Consider the following 15,008-nt stretch of genomic DNA (forward strand, 5'->3'; position numbering starts at 1 on the left):
CATTATGAGGGGGTTCCCACCATCCCTGTGCTGTGCTCATTATGAGGGGGTTCCCACCATCCCTGTGCTGTGCTCATTATGAGGGGTTCCCACCATCCCTGTGCTGTGCTCATTATGAGGGGTTCCCACCACCCCTGTGCTGTGCTGACTTCCTGTGGCTGTACCCCTGCTGTGCTCATTATGAGGGGTTTCTACCATCCCTACAGCCACAGGAAGTCAGCACAGCACAGGGATGGTGGGAACCCCTCATAATGAGCACAGCAGATACTATTGGTCCTCTTTAAGCGTCCAGATTTTTAAATTCATCAAAACGAATGTTGGTAATTGTTGGTGTTTGAGACCCCTGGCCTCTCCTCCGATAGTCCCTGACTACCTGGCGGTCAGCTCGTGTTGTGTCTGCAGGCCTGGGAGATTGGTTTCGAGAAGTAACACAGACGGAGACATATAAGTTGTGAAACCAAGCTCTTTTAATTTTGGCTCGTTGCTGGTTATATAGGGGGGAAATAGGGGGCGTACAACATAACATTTGACATACATATAACTGTTCTTTTAGGTTAAAGGAATGGAATTTTCCACAAAGGACAGCTGATGTTTGAGCTTCAACTTTACCCTAGATAATAGGGGAAGTTAAACATAAGAAAGAACACGTACATTCCTAAATTAAACATGGCTCTAGACAATAGAGGAAGCGAAACCCAGACAGAGCACACACATACTTTATGTTGCTTGCTTAACTAAAACACATATATAAAATGGAATGTGGACAAATAATATGGATTCTAACCTAGGTCAATTCTCCAGGTCAAACAATATGGATACTAAACTAGGTCCATTCCCCACAATCCCCTCTTAAAATCTAATTAAACCTTAATTGATTTTCTCACCCGAGCCTCCTCGGGTAGTGTTAGAACTCATGATCATTTAGGAATGTCATCAGGGGATATACATCTCCCTGGTATATCTAATGTGAGTGGCGGATTAACCCTTTGTATCCCTGCTGGAGGAAAGGGACCAAGTCACATCCATCCCTAAATGATGAGGTTCTTTTTCTTTTGCTTATGCATTTTAACATATGTGGAGTAATCCCCGGGTGCGTTCCCGGGTGCATGTGGCTTTGGGGTGTCATAATCTGGAACTTGATTTGACACCATGGAAGTGTCGTGGGTGGGGGATTTGGAAGCCCTGGCAATGATACACATTATGAGCTTAAAACATGCATATAGAAATAATAGAAAAAGCTAAATTATTATAATAGTCATAGCAATGTCTTTTAACCATGAGAATATCCCTCCAAGCCCAAAACTCCCTTTACCAAAAGGACTCCATGTTTTAGCAATATCCCTGGCTTCTTGTTGCAGGCTATCTACCTCCTTTCGGTGTTGTGCAATAATGTCATAATAATCGGGTATTTCAACAGATGTATTGTGTATCCATGTGCAACACTCGTAATCCTCTGTAACCTCACATAACCCAGTAAGGGCAGCACTCATGCTTTCGATGGCTAGGTTATGGAGCTCAAGTTGTTTCTTAATTGCCCTCATCTCTTCATTTAAATTGGTGATGTCCCCCGAATTTTTATCTAGGATTTCATCAAGAATTTTAGAGTAATTGTTTAGCCTTTTCATTATGTCTAATCCCCACCCGGTCCACGAAGGAAACCAGGCCCATGCCATATCCTTCTCAAAAAATAATTCCCTTTTATGGCGATGTTTAAGGGGATACCTAGGATGCATACTAGCTTCAAGGAGGTGCTCACCCTTGTCATCTCCCACTACGCCCATAATGGGGACTAGGGATGCAAGATAGCACCATCCTTGGGGTTCAGTGGGGATCCAAGGGTGACAGATTTTCCCACAACAAATATAAACACTGTTTCCTAGGGCTAGGGGCCGTTTGTTGAATATTGTCATTACCTCGTCAGAAAGACTTGAAAAGGTGAAACTTGACAACAGCTGACCTACTGGGGAGGTGGAGCTTGAGCTAAGGAAATCCATTAAGGTGGCGTTCATGGTAGGGTCTGAAGTGTGAAATATAGGGTCCTTAATTGAAATCATTGAAAAATTAATTTTAGTATGTTGGCAAACTTCAGCCCTTTTAGTGGAGTTCCCCAACCTGAAACACCAGTCTGGGGAGTGGCTTCTACCAATAATTGGGAACGTAAGGGTATTATTTGGAAGCATCCTCGTGACGTTTGTAAGGATAATGGGAGGTGTGCCGTTTAAAAGGGGATAAAAATTTAGGGGTATCGCCATTAGAGGGATCCTAGCAGTACTAGGGTGTAGTTTACTACAAATCCAACACTTTTCATATCCAGTTTTTCGAGCATAAGCATATTTAAACTTTAACAATAACATATTGTCTGTGAGACTATCTGTCTTGCTCCCTTTGTTATATAGTTGTGTACCTCTCTTGTGCCTGGTATGTATAACATTGGTGGTGATCTGATCTCTAACTTGTGCGATGGTTATTTGTTGGGAACTAAGGTTACTGGAAGGGATACTCCTCTTAAATCGGGGGACTTGCATTTTTTCGCTGTAATTTTTACCACAAATACCTCGCAATCCCCCTAAATCTTCTGGGCTATAAATACAGTTGGTGGTAACCCATACTATGGTGAAAACTGATAATGAGGTAAGTCCTATGAGTAACCAAAGTTTTCCAGAGTCCGGTGAAATTAAGATTGTCATTTTTCTACAGGGCCAAGGCTGTCTGCCTCCGGAACCCCCTTTTCTTGACTATCCTGTTCAAGGCCAGGGCAAGTCAGCTTGCCCTCGTTAGTGCCTCTCTTGCTTCTGGATCTTCCTCTTCAAGGCCAAGGCAACTTGCCTCCGTTAGTACCTCTCTTGTCTCTAAATCCGGGCTTGCTTCTGGACTTGCTTCTGGACTTGCTTCTGTGGTTGGACCTTTCTTTACCAGCTTTACTCGGGTTGCGTGGATCCAGGTGGGGCTGTTCTCTGTTAGGACTGCTGTTCTGGTCACCGCAACAATGATGGTGGGAGGTCCGTAGGTGAAGTCTTGCGGTCTTTTCCCTTTTGGATGTAGCTTGACCACTACTTCGTCCCCCTCCCTGAAGGGGTGTGTGTTTTCCTGTGAAGAAAAAGGACATTTGCGAGTAACATCTTCCTCGGTGCGGACCAAGGTTTCGATCAGCTTCCTTACATATTCATCTCTCAGGTTATCAAGGTTATCCATGGTCATAAAAGTTTTCCTAGACCATGGGGTGGGGAAAGGTCTACCAAACAGGATTTCAAAGGGGGAATACCCTAGGGCTTTGTTGGGGGTCATTCTTATTTCAGCCATGATGGCTGGGAGGTATCTTTTCCAATTGGAAAAGGTTCCACCTGTTGCTTTCCTCACCTTGTCTTTAATCGTCCTATTCATTCGTTCCACAATTCCAGAGCTTTGGGGGTGGTAAGGAATGTGGAATTTCCATTCTACCTGTAATGTCTTGGCCAGTTCTCTACAAATTTTAGATGTGAAGGCGGGGCCTTGGTCTGAGTTTATTTGTATAGGTATTCCCCATCTGGGGACTATCTCTCTTGTCAGGATTCCTACCACTGTTTTAGCATCTTCTCTTCTTGTAGGGAATGCCTCTGGCCATCTACTGAAAACATCTATTATTACACAAACTGGCTGTGTGCCCCCCTTTACTGGGAGGTGAGTAAAGTCAATTTGTAGATGTGTAAATGGCGTTGTTGGATAGGGTAGGTGCTCGTGTTTGACCTTGTGTGGGTTGTTGGGGTTGTTCCTAATGCAGGTTATGCATCTCTGAACAAAACTTTTTACCATAGGTTCAACTCTGGTAATGTAAAACATTGTTTTAAGTTGTTGTAAAGTGGCTTTCCAACCTATGTGTCCTATTCCGTGAACATGTGCTATGTAGATTGGGGCACTATGTTGTGGGATGCATGGTCTCCCCTCTTTGCAAATGAGTCCAGTTTTAGGACTCCTTTGTAACACCGGAAAACACCAATCAGCAAGTTCTTCTGGGGTAGCGGAAGCCTGCAAATCAGTTAGCAGCTGTGTTTCATCTGGGAGGAGAGGTACCAAGGTTGGCATGGTCAGGAAAGTTGAAATAACTGTCTTAGCCGCTGACTTGGCTGTGATATCAGCAAGGGCGTTTCCTTTCGATATGTCATCTGAGCCTTGAGTGTGTGCTCTACAATGGATGATGGCTAATTCTGATGGGAGTTTTATGGCATCTAGCAATTGTTTTATCAATTGGGCATGTGAAATGCGCTTCCCGTCGGCTCCTATATATCCTCTGATGGACCACAATACTCCATGGTCAAAGACAACACCATGAGCGTACCTGGAATCAGTATATATAGTCACAGGTTGGTTGGCATACAGGGTGCAAGCTCTTGTTAAGGCTATTAACTCGGCTGCTTGTGCTGACTGGTGGTTGATTGGTTCCGCCTCGATGACAACATCAGGTAATTTTACTACTGCATAACCCGCATGATAAGTGTTGTCATTTGGGCGGGAGCAAGAACCATCTACAAAAATTACATCCCCTCTTTCCAGAGGGGACTTTTGCATGTCTAATCTGGGAGATGTCATGACTTCTATAGATTCCAAACAACTGTGTTCTTCCGCTATAGTGTCATCATTGGACTTCAGTCCCAGCAATCCATTTAAGATCATTGCTGGTCCTGCCGTGGTGGAATTGTACTGGACTTTTAGTTGGGGGTTACTCAGCAATATAATCTCATATCCACTCTGTCTCTGGGCAGACATATGTTGTGTGTGTATCCCTTTCAGAATAGATAACACATCATGAGTTGTGTGTAGGGTGGTAGGGTGACCCAGTGTGAAAACAGTAGCCATTTCGACAACCATAGCGCAAGTAGCCAGTGCTCGGAGGCACGAAGGAAAACCCTGGACTTGTAGAGGCATGACCTTAGAAAAAAATGCGACTGGTCGCATCTTCCCACCGTGTTCTTGGCCGAGAACGCCCGCCATGGTTTTACAATTATCCCTAGCATACAAATGAAACATTTGACTATAATCAGAGAGGCCAAGACCAGGACTTGTCATCATTGAACATTTCAATGCCCTAAATGCTTCACACATTTCTTCTGACCATTTAACATTATCGGGGGAATCTTTTAGCGTGGCTTGTCTTAAAATATTATCATAGAAGGAGCAATCGCGTATCCATTGCCTGCAATAGCTTATCATCCCAAGGAAAGATAACATGTCTTTCTTGGTGTGTGGGGTGACCAGGCCCACGATGGCATCGACCCGCGATTTGCTCAAGCTTCTTACTCCCTTTGAGAAGACAAAGCCTAAGTATTCCACCTTTTCTAAACACCACTGTAACTTCTGTTTCGACACTTTGTATCCACATTCTAACAACCACAATAACAATGACTTGCTATCTTCCTGGCTGGCTTCCACTGATTGGCTGCAGACCATCAGGTCATCGACATATTGCAGCACTACTGAACCTTGGGGGGGGTTCCATGGCCTTAGTGTGGACTGTAGTACAATACTAAAAACCACGGGGGAGTCCACATATCCTTGCGGTAATCTTGACCAAGTCATTTGGCGCTTTCCATCAAGGCTAAAAGAAAAAATGGGCCTTGTCTCTTTGTCAACAGGTATACTGAAGAAGGCATTCTTCAGATCGATAACCGAAAAATGGGAGGCTTCATGTGGGATGGTTGCCAGAAGCGCGCTAATGTCTGGGACTATTGGCGCGATGGGAATAACTAAATTGTTAATAGCCCTTAGGTCTTGCACAAAACGGTACTGGCCATCGGGCTTTTTTACTGGGTTTACTGGTGTGTTGTAAGATGAGATACAATACTCCAGTATACCTTTCTCCAGGTATTCTTCTACCTGGGGGGTGATTCCTTCTATTTTCTCTGGTGACAAAGGGTACTGTTTTTGGTAAACTGGCATAGCTTGGGGTTTGAGGGTGGCTTTATACGGGGTACAGTCTATTAAACCCGTGTCATGATTCCCTTCTGCCCAGATTTCGTTCGGCAGGTCTAGCGGTAGACTTACACAAATAAAATCTTCGCTTCTCTGAGTAACCTTCAGATTTGGTTCCACCGAAAAACAGGGCGAATCTACAATCAGTCCTCCCCCCCTCTTATCCACTGTGATACTCAAACTTAGTTTTTCAAAGAGATCTCTACCAAGCAGGTTTACTGGGCACCCGGGTATTATACTAAAGGCATGGGAGCAGATAAATCTGCCTGTACCGTCGGTAACCTTCAAGCGATTAGTCTTGAAAGTGGGAGTTGATACCCCGTTTATTCCCATAGAAGGCGTAGACCTTTCCCTTGGGCCAGAATAATTACTTGGTGCCATAACGGACGTGGTCGCGCCGCTATCTACGATGAACGCAAGTTTTCTTTGGTTTACCGTTAAGTCTACGAGGGGCAACTCTTTCCAAGTTTCTGTGATTTGTGGGAAAGTCGGGATATCAGCCTCCGGGCACCATCAGCGTTGTTGCTGTTGGTTTGACCAGTTGATAGGGAATTTATTCCCTGTCAACGTCGCCTGTGGTTGTTGTTCAGTGGACATGCTGTTGTTCTGGGGTTGGTAGTTTTTCCGGGGTCTAGGGCAGTCCCTGGCCCAATGATTAGGGTCTCCGCAATTGTAGCAGGTACCCTGGGGGTACCTAGGCTGTGGTGGATCTCTCTGGTTCCTACCTCTCCCATATTCATTTCGGTTCTGACTAGGGTAACCTCTACCTCGACCTCTGCTCATTCCCCTCCCATACTGTGGGTCATCAATTTTGTCATAAAATGGTGGGTACTGATAGTTGGTTTCTTTATCTCAAAACATCCAGCAGCCTCCTTTTCAAAAAGATGCTTCTGGAAATTTGGCACCGTATCGGATGGCCAAGAGGAAACCATTTGTTTGATGGGGGTGACGAGGTGAGGCAGAGTGTTAATCAGAAAAGTAGAAATTAATAATTGATCATTATCCCGTATCTTTAAACCGGCTTCTTGAACCCAACAGTCATGGAATCTCTTCCAATATTCGGGGATGGGTTCATCTTTCTTTTGTTTGCATGCTAACGCGGTGGATAGGGATGATTTTTGTTTAAAAACTCTCTTCATTTCATCCTCCAATTCCTCCCACATTTTGGCTACTCCAACTTCCGTGTTTAATGCATACTGCCCGGCTAAAGGATTGGATGGGGGAGGGGGTCGTGGTGGTGGTGGGTCTGCTTCCTCCTGTTTTATCTGTATTGTATTAATGGAAGGTACCTTTGTCCAATCCCACTCTGACCTAGGACCAATGATTCCGTCTATTATCAGACGCATGTCTTCCTGTGTATAATTCCTCCCCTTACAAGCCTTTTTTAGATAATTCAATGTTCCCAATGGGGCCGCTGTGGGTTTGGGACAGTTCTTTACTATTCTATCGATGTCCTCTAACTCTATGGGTTTTTTTACCAGATAATTCCCCATTGTCATAAAAGGAAAATGCTTATTGTCCCCTTCGGCAATGGTTGGGGGCCCAGGGGGGTTCGGGTTGGGGTCGGATGCATTATATATTTTCCCACTCCTGTTATGGTGTGGGGAAAAAGTTCCACCTTCTAAATTACCGATAGGTTCCGGCATTCCTTGAATGACCGGTGGACGGGGGGAGGTTGGGGACATCCGTACTGCGATACCGGGGGAATGGGGCATTCGGATTGTCGATCTCATGGGGCTGTAAGTGATGGCACGTGGCGTACTTAGTCTTTGCGGGGTAGGGGTAGATGCCCCCTGAGCAGGTTGGTCGGGTGCTGTAGGTCTTATGTGGTATGCTCCCTGTGGGTCATTTGTTGGTTCTATCTCGGGTAGTGCGGAGACTATAGCTAGGGTTTCACATTCATCCAATATCGGATAAATATGACTGTAGGGCGGGGGTGTAGTGTAAAATTGTTTAGTGTTATTTTGTTGAGTATGGCTTGGTTTGGACAAAGTGTTCATCCGCTCCAAGTCATGGCACTTCTTTGGGTCTAGCACTTTAACTAATTTCTTTTTACCCTTTTTCTGTTGAACCTCCTTCCAGTAAGGGGCATATTGTAACCAACTCAACCCTCCTTGCTCCATATATTCCTGGTCCCACCCTGGGTCGGGACCATAATATGGCCACACTGTTTTGTCTAAAAGACATAATCCTTTCACCATATCCATGTGGAAGGGGTCATTGGCGCCCTCCCGTGGAAAAGGATTGGAACTATGCATGGCTTCGGTCCATCCCGCTATATTATCCACCCATGGATTAATTAGGAAATAATCAGTCCCGCTAACTCTTGCTACATATTCTTTACATGTTTCTCCAAGATCTGGTACAGGGGGTGGTTTACTACCTCCGTGGCCCATGGTTGTAAACACCGGCGGTCTTCGGAGGGGTAAGTCCACCTTAATCGGTGACCAACGCTACCGACTACGCAATTAAAATCGTCGTGCCAGACGACTTGGGAACACGATCCTATTCTTCCTAGTACCGATGGTGCTAATACTTCGTTGGGGGAGTTAATTATTGCCCGAACGACAGAATGTAATAATATCCCGTCGGTATTTGATATTATATATGTAACCCGTGGTTCTCCCCTGCTACACCAGTGACAACTCATTTGTTGCAGAAAGCTGATCCCTGGTGTTGGTAGATATTTCTTATCTGCTTATATGTTATACCGATCAAATTATCGTCTATCTCCCCGTGAAAATTGATATTATATTCTACAGTCCTATACTTGGGGTTGGTGGGATTAACAACCTGGGTTCCCAAGTCCCTTCTCCTTTTAGGTAATTCTATAAACACTAATTTAGCAGAAGTTAAATTACAGTGCGTTATATCAAAACTCAAACAGTGGGTACAGAGGGGACACGTCATGTATTCTATCACGGGTTATGTATCAGGATATGGAACGTTCACAGTGCTCGACTGCCACAGGTTGCCCCGTGCGTCTTCCCAAAACGTGAACTGGTCACCGTTGTATTTCAGCCGTGCTGACAATACGGAGCGGTTCGAATGCAGTGTGACCACTCTGGCATTCTCATCAGATAAAGGACATTTAGTAAATGACTCGAGTTTGTTCACTTACCAACCAAACCCGTTGAGTCATACAAACAGATTATCTTATACTTCTATGCGATAGATAAGAAAAGCATAAAGATTTTCAGACACAAAACGAGCTGATTTTCTAACTCTTCTAAGCCTCCCCGAGACTAGATATTTCCTTGAAATATCTCTATTATGTGCAGACTGTATTCCCGGAATACATCAACACTTATTATGGTTCAATTGGATCTGAGTTTAATCAGCGCCCCCGTCACCTCACTACAATCGGTTACATAGAAAAAAAGATTTCTACTTACCGAGTGAGTAGGTGTTCGTGGAGGATGATTTTCAGATCCCGGACGAGCCCCCACTTCTGTTGGTGTTTGAGACCCCTGGCCTCTCCTCCGATAGTCCCTGACTACCTGGCGGTCAGCTCGTGTTGTGTCTGCAGGCCTGGGAGATTGGTTTCGAGAAGTAACACAGACGGAGACATATAAGTTGTGAAACCAAGCTCTTTTAATTTTGGCTCGTTGCTGGTTATATAGGGGGGAAATAGGGGGCGTACAACATAACATTTGACATACATATAACTGTTCTTTTAGGTTAAAGGAATGGAATTTTCCACAAAGGACAGCTGATGTTTGAGCTTCAACTTTACCCTAGATAATAGGGGAAGTTAAACATAAGAAAGAACACGTACATTCCTAAATTAAACATGGCTCTAGACAATAGAGGAAGCGAAACCCAGACAGAGCACACACATACTTTATGTTGCTTGCTTAACTAAAACACATATATAAAATGGAATGTGGACAAATAATATGGATTCTAACCTAGGTCAATTCTCCAGGTCAAACAATATGGATACTAAACTAGGTCCATTCCCCACAGTAATTATTATGAAAAGTGAACGATTCTAACGAAAATTCATATTTCGTACGAGTCCGAATTGAGTTTCGGGCACAAAATACGAAATAATGGCTAATGCGAAACAGAACAAAAAAAAAAATGAATTTATTGCCAGTGCACATGTCTAGTATATGTATACACATCACATATATAACAAGATATATATATATATATATATATATATATATATATATATATATATATATATATTCTTGTTATGTAGATATATCTGCACAGGAACAAATTATTTTGTATATTTACTTGTTCCTGGAAGGAGGAGGGGAGGAGAGGTTTGCATAGATAAGGGGTGGCAACTTCCTCTGACACTCCCGTTGCTATTGAAACCTGATCTGAAACCTATTACACTGCTTGTGCAGCACTGAGCATGTGCAAGATCTGCAAGGCTGAAATCCAGGAAGTCATACAGTCAGGCTTCATGATGCCCACACTTAAGATGGCCCCAGTCAATTTCTATTTTATAAAGTATCTACATGCTGTAACAACCTAACAAAACAGACCTTAGTTTACTTTATAAGAATACATTAAGCTTGTGTAATACAGGGGTATTTATATTTAAAAAGTGAAATTGTGGCCGGAACTCCACTTTAATTTTCTGACAAATAGCAAATAATTGAAAATACATTGCAGAACATTTTAGATACATTATAACACGCTCACTGTTTTCAAATCTCACATCATGTCACTTCTTAGCAGCAGGGTCATTCTTTTTTTTTGCCTGGGCCTCTCTGTTAGGAAATTATACTGTATACATTTGGGCCCAGATTCTCAAAGAAGTTACGCTGGCGTATCTCCAGATGCGCGGCGTAAGTGTAAATATACGCCAGCGTATCTATGCGCCGTACCCACAGAACCAGATATGCCTGAAAATATCCTTCTTCCGACCAACGTAATTTTCTGCGCCGGCGTAGCGTGGGCGCATATTTATGCTGGACGCATCTGGCGCTCCCATTGATTTTGTATTCAAATATGCAAATGAGGGAGATACGCCGATTCCCGAACGTACGTGCACCAGACGCAGGCTACACGCGGTGCGCGTAAGCTGTACGTCCGGCCTAAAGTTACCCCTCATAAAGCAGGGGTAACTTTGCACCAGACGTGTGCAGGTCAGCTGGAGAGCAGCTTCAGCAGCACCGTTACGGACGAGCTGAGCAACCACACTTGCAGGACAACACATCCGTATGCCAACATGCCAGGGGCAGGCATGGTCATAGCACTACTAGTGTGTTCAGAGGCGCGTAGAAGGAGGAGGGCATGGGAGAGGATCTACCGAACGCGCATGAACGTCTTTGGCATCGGGGATTCGGAGGTGTATCGCTTCTTCAGATTCAACACTGCTGCCATCCTGGAAATAGCCACAACCCTGCATGATGACATCACCAGCCCAACACACCGCTCACATGCAGTGCAGCCACTGGTCAAGGTACTGGCAACACTCCATTTCCTCGCCAGTGGATCATTCCAGCGTACAAGTGGAGTAGTGTCTGGGATGTCACAAACCACCATGAGCAGATGTGTGCACCAGGTTGTCCCTCGCAATCCTCACACGCATGTCCCACCACATCATCCGACCCACCCATGTGCATCTGCGGCAGAAGGCAAGGGGTGATTTTGTCAGAATTGCAGGATTCCCACGCACCATGGGGGCCATTGATTGCACCCATGTGGCACTACGGCCCCCCCGTGACACAGAGCACACATACCGCAATCGTAAGCATTGGCATTCCATCAACGTACAGGTGATAGCCGATGCCCAATGCCTCATATGGCACGTCCATGCCAAACACCCAGGCTCCAGCCACGACAGCTACATATACCGTCAAAGCCACATCCCAACAGAATTTGAACAAAACGTGTATGGGGACAGCTGGCTGGTTGGTGAGTGACATGGGAGTCAGGCATGACTGTCCGACCCCATGATGCAGACATCACGAGGGGCACATGCTCGACTAACATCCTCCTGTCTTTTCCTTTCCAGGTGACTCTGCATATGCACTTGGACCCCATCTCATGACTCCATTCCGGAATCCCCAAACCAGAGGAGAGATAAACTACAATGCTGCACACATACGTACCCGTGCAGTGGTGGAACGCACATTTGGCCTCCTGAAGTCCCGTTTCCGATGCCTGGATAAGTCCGGGGGTACCCTGTTGTATTCCCCAAACTTTGTGTGCCAGATCATCGGTGCATGTTGCATGCTGCACAACTTTGCCATGAGAAAGGGCCTGGAGATTGACATATGTGATGACCTGACCCCCGAACCAGACATTCCCCCCCTGCCCGAGGCTACCCCGTCTGCTGAAGGAACAGCAGTCAGGAATTGCTTCGTGGAATGCATCTTTGCACGTTAAGCACACACATTCATCATGGCACAAGGAGAATGCACGCATGCACACCACTGTGGTCCCTAGCTCACACACACCACATCCACATGACATTGGATTAGCCCAAGTCCACCATGCAGGACTTGGGAGCAGCAACGCCACGCCAAGGCCCCAATTATGTCACTGTCCATTCATACCACATTCACACGGTCGTGGGAAAAACGTCTCCCCGACGACCCAGGGTGACAAACCATACTGTCAGGAGTGTCACCAGCACATTTACACACCAGTCACACTAAAGTCTACATGCCTCACCGTGTGCAGTAATTAAGAAAAAAAAGACTCATGACCTGAGCAAAAATAAAAAAAATACGCTCATCACCTGAGCAAATCTAAGGCACAACATGCCCTGTCGTGGGCCAAATCATGTGCCCTGTCGTGGGCCAAGCCTGGTGCCAAGGCCACGGCCACGGCTCCGTAATTGCCTGGTGGAAGCCTCGGGTGGGGGGGTGGGTTATCAGGTGGAGGAGCATCCCCTGGTCTCTCCCTGGCTGGCTGCCTACCCTGCAAAGCCATGGCAATGCGGGTGAGTATGGCATTGGTCTCCTCCTGAACCAGCCGCGTTTGCCTCCCCTCCGCCTCAATGGCAGCTGTATTGCCCTGTACAGCCTCTGTCAGGGACTTCACCTCTGCCACGAGGGTAGCCGTTGTGGCTTGCAGCTCCCCCAGGCAGGTGATTATAGCTGCACTGTTGCCACCGACATCAAGGAGTGCGTCATTTATGTGGCCCGTGGAGGCCAGGCTGTCTGCCACACAACGCATCTCCACAGCTTCACCCATATGGTGGGTCTGGCAGTCCTGTGCCCTTGCCAAACTTTCCGGCAGGAAGTCAGGAACCCCCCTTGTTCTTCCTGGTAGCCTTCCTGGGGCCAGGAGAGGCTTGGGCCCTTGCATATGGGGAGGCCGTTGAGGGAGAGGTTGGGATGGCAATGGATCCTGAGGGGCTTGATGAGATGGGGCTGGAAGTGCGAGATGGCCCAGCCGATAGGGAGGATTCCTTCAAATAGAGGCACACCTCCTGATCCATACGGACCGCATCCTCCTCAACCACCTCTTGATTTGCGGTCTGGGCACTCCCCTCCACCAATGACTCTTGGCTTTCCAGGGGGTCAGGCTCAGGATGTTCAGGGGATGATGGTGTGGGACGGCCACAGGCAGCAGATGGCCCCGCTCCCTCCTGGACATCTGTGGATGACACAAAACATTCACATGTTGGTGGACCCACACACTTGTCACATGTTCCCTTCCACCCCCTCACATGCTACACACCAGATAGGAGAGAAAACACACTTACCTGTCCTCAAGGCCGGTTCAATGGAGTCATAGCCCTCCACTCCCTCCACTTGCTCCCTCTCAAGACAAGGGGAAACCACCTGCTCCTCAGGAGTCAGCCTAAGAGCAGAGGCTGGTCCATCTCCAGTGCCCCTGGCATGCTTTCTCATCTCGCCCAGCTTCTCTTTGACCTTCCTATGCAGGTCATTCATCTTTTACAAAATGTCCTTGGGCCTCCTTACCTCATTCCCAAGGGCATTGACCTGGGTGGTGATCCTCATCAGGATCTCATCCCTCTTGGCCTTACTCATGCCTTTACTCTCTTCCCCGATGGAGGCGAGCATCATACCTCTCCATAGCCGATATGATAATGGCCCTCTCCTCTGGGGAGAAGTTTTTCTTCCTCTTATCACTCCTAGGAGCAGACATGGCACAAAGAAAGACAAAGCAAAAGTACTTACACCAATAACAAACAGACGGGTATCTCAGTGGTTACGCCGGGCGTAGTTGTGAGCATGCGCAGACGGGCGCGGGACATACGTCCACGTCACGGCGCATGCGCCATTTGTTCGGCCCTTCATTTGCATGGGGTCACGCTTCATTTAAATGGATCACGCCCACTTCCTTCCTACTTTGAATTACGCCGCCTTACGCCAACGAATTTACGCTACGCCGGCGCATTTGCTACGAGAATACGGAGCTTGCCTCTCTAAGGCCCCATACACACCAGAGGGTATCCGCTGGAAACGGTCCGCCGGACCGTTCCCAGCGGATAAATCCTCTGGCGGATTTGGATCTGATGGCTGTACTCACCATCAGATCGAAATCCGCGCGGAATCCATCAGCGGATCAATCCCAGCGGATAGATCCGGTCGTGTGTACGGGGCCTAAGTTACGTCGGCGTAGCGCATATGAGATACGCTACGCCGGCATATAGATGCACCGATTTACATGGATCTGGGCCATGGAAATGTTTTTCTTCTACATGGGAACAGCGCATAGTTTATTCACATTGTAACAGGCATTCTTTTATTTGCCCACTCAGAACATGCATAGATTATAATGTAAGACTATTTGATCCAACCAAACATGCAGTTTCTCCTTTTGGCCACAATATAGGTATGTGTATGTTTCCTTCCTAAACATGAGGAGTCAGAGAGTACACTGGGAAGAAGGGAAGTTTTATGAAAGTGCTGAGGGGATTAAAGAGAGAGAGAGAGAGTGCTGACAGGAGACTGGAGAGAGGGAAGGCTGAGGTGATTGACGAGAGAGACAGGCTTCCACCCAGCACTAAAAAGAGAGTGCTTTCAGCAGAAGAAGAGAGAGTGGAGGAGAGGTAATAGAACTGTGTGGTGAAACTCTATCTGAAAGAGAGAGAGCCACACTGTCTAGTGGCACCTGCT

General features: G+C 46.4%; 1 protein-coding gene across 1 annotated transcript; it reads right to left on the bottom strand.

Annotated features, from left to right (window-relative positions):
- Positions 1-449: 449 nt before the first annotated feature.
- On the bottom strand, positions 450-5,055 carry LOC120932607 (protein NYNRIN-like). Its single transcript, XM_040345116.1, has 2 exons — positions 2,839-5,055; positions 450-2,781 (listed from the first exon to the last, which is right to left on the bottom strand). Exons 1-2 carry the CDS (start codon positions 5,041-5,043, stop codon positions 2,761-2,763), a joined length of 2,226 nt encoding a protein of 741 aa, XP_040201050.1. The 5' UTR covers positions 5,044-5,055; the 3' UTR covers positions 450-2,760.
- Between the last annotated feature and the right edge of the window lie 9,953 nt (positions 5,056-15,008).

Source organism: Rana temporaria, chromosome 3, assembly GCF_905171775.1.
Source record: "Rana temporaria chromosome 3, aRanTem1.1, whole genome shotgun sequence".
Classification (NCBI taxonomy): domain Eukaryota; kingdom Metazoa; phylum Chordata; class Amphibia; order Anura; family Ranidae; genus Rana; species Rana temporaria.

What these genes read in the sequence shown, in the direction of transcription:
- LOC120932607 (XM_040345116.1), bottom strand. Translation starts at nt 5,043, where the DNA reads ATGATGACAAGTCCTGGTCTTGGCCTCTCTGATTATAGTCAAATGTTT. An exon ending in CGGATTTAGAGACAAGAGAG is followed by an intron (nt 2,782 to 2,838) that starts GTACTAACGGAG and finishes GAAGCAAGAGAG; the next exon opens with GCACTAACGAGGGCAAGCTG.